The sequence below is a fragment of the Amborella trichopoda genome, chromosome 4, assembly GCF_054954075.1.
Source record: "Amborella trichopoda isolate Santa Cruz 75 chromosome 4, AtrichopodaSantaCruz75HAP2 v2.0, whole genome shotgun sequence".
NCBI classification, from domain to species: Eukaryota; Viridiplantae; Streptophyta; class Magnoliopsida; order Amborellales; family Amborellaceae; genus Amborella; species Amborella trichopoda.
The window spans coordinates 11,130,071-11,134,217 of NC_142339.1; the positions used below are offsets into that span (position 1 = coordinate 11,130,071).

General features: G+C 43.1%; 1 protein-coding gene across 1 annotated transcript; it reads left to right on the forward strand.

Moving 5' to 3' along the window:
• The first annotated feature begins 2,457 nt into the window (after nt 1-2,457).
• Nucleotides 2,458-3,919, forward strand: LOC18443006 (protein PHOSPHATE-INDUCED 1). Its single transcript, XM_006853211.4, has one exon. It carries the CDS (start codon nt 2,871-2,873, stop codon nt 3,813-3,815), a length of 945 nt encoding a protein of 314 aa, XP_006853273.3. The 5' UTR covers nt 2,458-2,870; the 3' UTR covers nt 3,816-3,919.
• The last annotated feature ends 228 nt before the right edge of the window (nt 3,920-4,147 follow it).

Below are 4,147 nucleotides of genomic sequence, written 5' to 3' on the forward strand. Positions count from 1 at the left end.
AGAAGTTAAAAATAAGGGATAAAGATATATTTTCCCTTTAAAAACCTGCCCCTATTAAAGAGGGGACTCTTTATGTGATCCTGTCCACATAACTTATTATGCGACCCTTGTTCTCATCCGTCTGATTTGAATTGATGATTTGAATGGATGGCTGGATTGGTTATATCACAATGTCATGCTAAAACATTATTTGAATTATAAATTTTTTTATACAAAATCTTTTTGAGTGAAATTTTGGGTGGTCTATCTTCTTATTGGGGCAAACCTAGTAAAATTTTTAAAATATTTCTCGTAAAAATAAACGACCAAAGTGCCCCAAAAAGTTTTCCGGATATTCCGATAATTTTCTACCCAAGGAAATATTCTATCCAAGAAAATGTTATTTTTTGTTGTTTTTATCATGTTCAATCCTTTTAGATGTTTGTCTGCCCTAAAATTTGCAACAAAATGATTTGTAGGATAAAGATTAAAACTAGAAGACTCCAAGCGGTTAGATCAAGATTTGATGCTTGAGAACTAACTTGCAACATTGTGATTCATGGCATCCCAACCATCCACTCCGACTCAGATCAGACGGACTCAGATCAGACGGCTGAGAGAAGGATCAAGTATATTTTATATGTGGGTGGAGTCACGTATAAAGCATTCTCATTAAAAATAAGATGCGAACCAGATTCGCCTGAAGATACCAAGTAGTTCAAGCAAAAAAATGGTAATGTGGCATTGGGCATTAGAACTCAACATGAAGGGTATGTGATTTTCTGGCCGGAATAGGGACCTTGGGAACCGAAAAATCAACAATTTTCTGACTTTGGGCCAGAGAATGGATTATTGGTTACCGGTAAAACAATAGCTCGCAATATATGACCGAAAACCGGACTTGGGGAGCCAGAAAAATAGGACTTTAGTAGCCGTAAAAAACATTAGGTTGGCCGGAAAAGGGAACCTTTGTTGCCCAAAAATTACGGGGTTTCTATTTCTTGCCCTTGGGTTTCTATTTTTGCCGTAACCTATGCGGGTTTCTGAATTTGGCCAGAAACCAGGACCTCTTGGCCCAGAAATCAATGGGCTGAATTTGGCCAGAAACCAGGACCTCTTGGCCCAGAAATCAATGGGCTCCTCTGTTTTTGGAAAGAAAATGGGACATTGTCACCGGGAAACCAGTTGGTTGGCCAGAAATGGTGCTTGGTGCCCCAAAGTAGGGATCTTGGCTGCCCGAAAACCACACGTGCTATTATTTTTCTTGCTGCTAAGGTAAGCCAAAGAGAGAGAAAATGGGTGAGGTATATAGAGAGAGGGTGGTAAAGAGGGAGAGAGGTTTTAGTATTAGGATTGTTGACTAGAGATAAATATAATAAAAAGTAGTATTTAGGATGTAAAAAAAAAAATGTTAGAAATTAAGATATTCTTATAATTTTTATTTAAAAATACATGTCCTCAGAGTCCAAATTGCAGGTGCATGCTCCCTAAGAGGAAACAAGCTGCCTTTCATAAACCAGTTACATTCATTTACGTAGACCGGTTAATAGTGTCACGCACGAGGTAAGGAAGGTTCCCCTAGACACGAAGGGCTGCAAGAAAATACTTCTCTCTCTCTCTCTCGAGATACATGAAATGTAGGGATCTAGAGAAGTGGATGTATTTACATTTAATTATATGATAAGATAGTTTGGATACTATGGTGAAGTCAATAGACAGCATAAACAACTCATCCATGCCCTTTTCCCTCTCTCACAACAGACAAAGAAGAATAGGTGTGTTCATAATGTGTATTGACAATATGACCAAGCCTCCGTCTGCGAAAGTTCCATGAGACGAGAATAAGGGTGCCAGCCCCGGCCTAGCCCTTGTCGCTTTAGGACCGCCACAGGCACGGCCTTGGACTTATTGGGGCCGGGCCAAAAATAAATTAAGAATGAATAGAAAGAAAAAAGTAAAAGAAAAAGAGGGACATGCCAGCCTTCGCTCTCGACTGCCCTCGGGTCACATTTTATGGCCCAGGCCCCACTCTTTTAGGGCAGGACGAGCGAGCTGGTTGGGCTGCCCGGCCCATTACCAGACCTAAAAAGACATTGCAACAAAATACCCCATTCTCTCTCTTTCTCTCTCTTTATATATATAAATGAATACTTCATCCTGCTTTATTAAAGATCATAATTTCACTCAATGAGGACATAAATCCTCATCTATTTTCGGTATACTTCACACCATGTCTTATTGAGCCTACTTTTTGCTCTTTACAATTCTTATACTTGAATTAACTTGAACCTCCTAACATATGTATTTGGTCGGTGACGCCACACATGACCAGCATACCTAAGCCTACTCTTTATCATCTTATCGCTTATTGATGCCACACTTAAATTCTCTCTCTATATATACGTACTTTAAATCAAGGTGCAACCCAAAACCCTCTCTCTATGCACGTTAAACCGAGGGACCCACACAAACCTTAACAAACAAAAAATAATAATAATAATAAAATAAAAAATAGCAAGAAAAAAAGAAAAGAAAAAGAAAAAGAGTAACCCAGCTTGCTGTCACCCCACATTGAATAAAACAACGAGATCGAAATGCCATCCTGTCGTCTTAGACCCTTATGAGTCTTGGGTCTAAAGTGCCAGCCCCTCTTTTTGTCACGAAGCTGCATAGAACCAACGCATCGTTCTCTGTCTCTCTGTCTTTAAATCTCACTCTTTTCCCCTCTCTATTTAAACTCCCCTCCCACACCCTTCCCTTCATCCAGCCCTCCTCTATCTTTTCAAGCTCAATCACAAACCTAGCTCTAATCGAAGTTTTTTCTCTTCATCTCTTCTCCAAGCTCAATCATCCATATTCCTATCTCCTTTGCCCAAAATCAGAAAGAGAAAATGAGGTTTTCTGGTTATGAGTTTGGGCTAAGGGCCCTTGTCATGGTGATCTTGGTCCAAGCCTGTATGGGTGGGCGCAAGCTAACAGCTCTGGTGCAACAACCACCTCTGGTTCTCAGTTACCACAATGGGGCACTACTTGAGGGCGATCTAACCATCTCTCTCGTCTGGTATGGCAAATTCTCCCCATCTCAGCGTGCCATCGTCACCGACTTCTTGCAATCGCTCGATCCATCCATCAAGGGCGCCGCCCACACCCCTTCTGTTTCCTCATGGTGGGCCACTTTACATAAGTATCCGCCCGCTGCCACCAAAGCCGGTGCAATCAAGGCCACTGTGCATCTTGGCACACAACACATCGACAGGGCCTACTCAATGGGCCATTCTCTTAAGAGGGCTCACATCGCCAAGCTGGCGGCAAAGGCTGGGGTGAGTGCAGGCGTGGTGGTGGTGCTCACGGCGCCTGACGTGACTGTAGATGGCTTTTGCATGAGCAGCTGTGGATTTCACGGCTCGGGGGTCTCGCCAAATGGCAAAGGCAAATATGCTTACATTTGGGTGGGCAACTCCGAGACGCAGTGTCCAGGGCAATGCGCATGGCCATTCCACCAACCCATGTTCGGGCCTCAGACACCGCCTCTTGTCGCGCCTAACGGCGATGTGGGTGTGGAAGGGATGGTAATCAATGTGGCAAGCTTGTTAGCTGGGACGGTGACCAACCCATTTGGGAATGGGTACTTCCAGGGGACTGCGAGCGCACCCCTGGAGGCTGCGTCCGCTTGTCCTGGAGCATACGGCAATGGAGCATTCCCTGGGTACCCAGGGAATTTGTTGGTGGATAAGGTGACTGGTGTGAGTTATAACGCTAATGGCGTTAATGGCCGCAAGTACTTGTTGCCGGCATTATGGGATCCTCAGACCAAGTCTTGTTCCACTCTGGTTTAAGGGGGTTTTGGGCCTTTGGGCTGTTGTCCCTATGATATGAAGTTGTATTCTTTCATTATTTCCCCTTCTAGTATGTAAATAAAAAGATGGGGGTTCTTATGGTAGCTTCTCTTGGGTTTTCTAGTCAAATTTGACATAGATGTGAAGGTAAAAATCCCGAAATTCTTGGTTGATTCATGTCTTGCAAGCAGTGTTCATAAAATCGAATCGGAACGGTTAATAGGACATGGGCGAGAAGCGGTTTAACTTGCCTTACCAGTAAATCAGTCGATTTAACCGTTCCAACCAGACAAGTCCTCCAGAGTGGCCAAAAAATTGTTGAAAAAAAATGT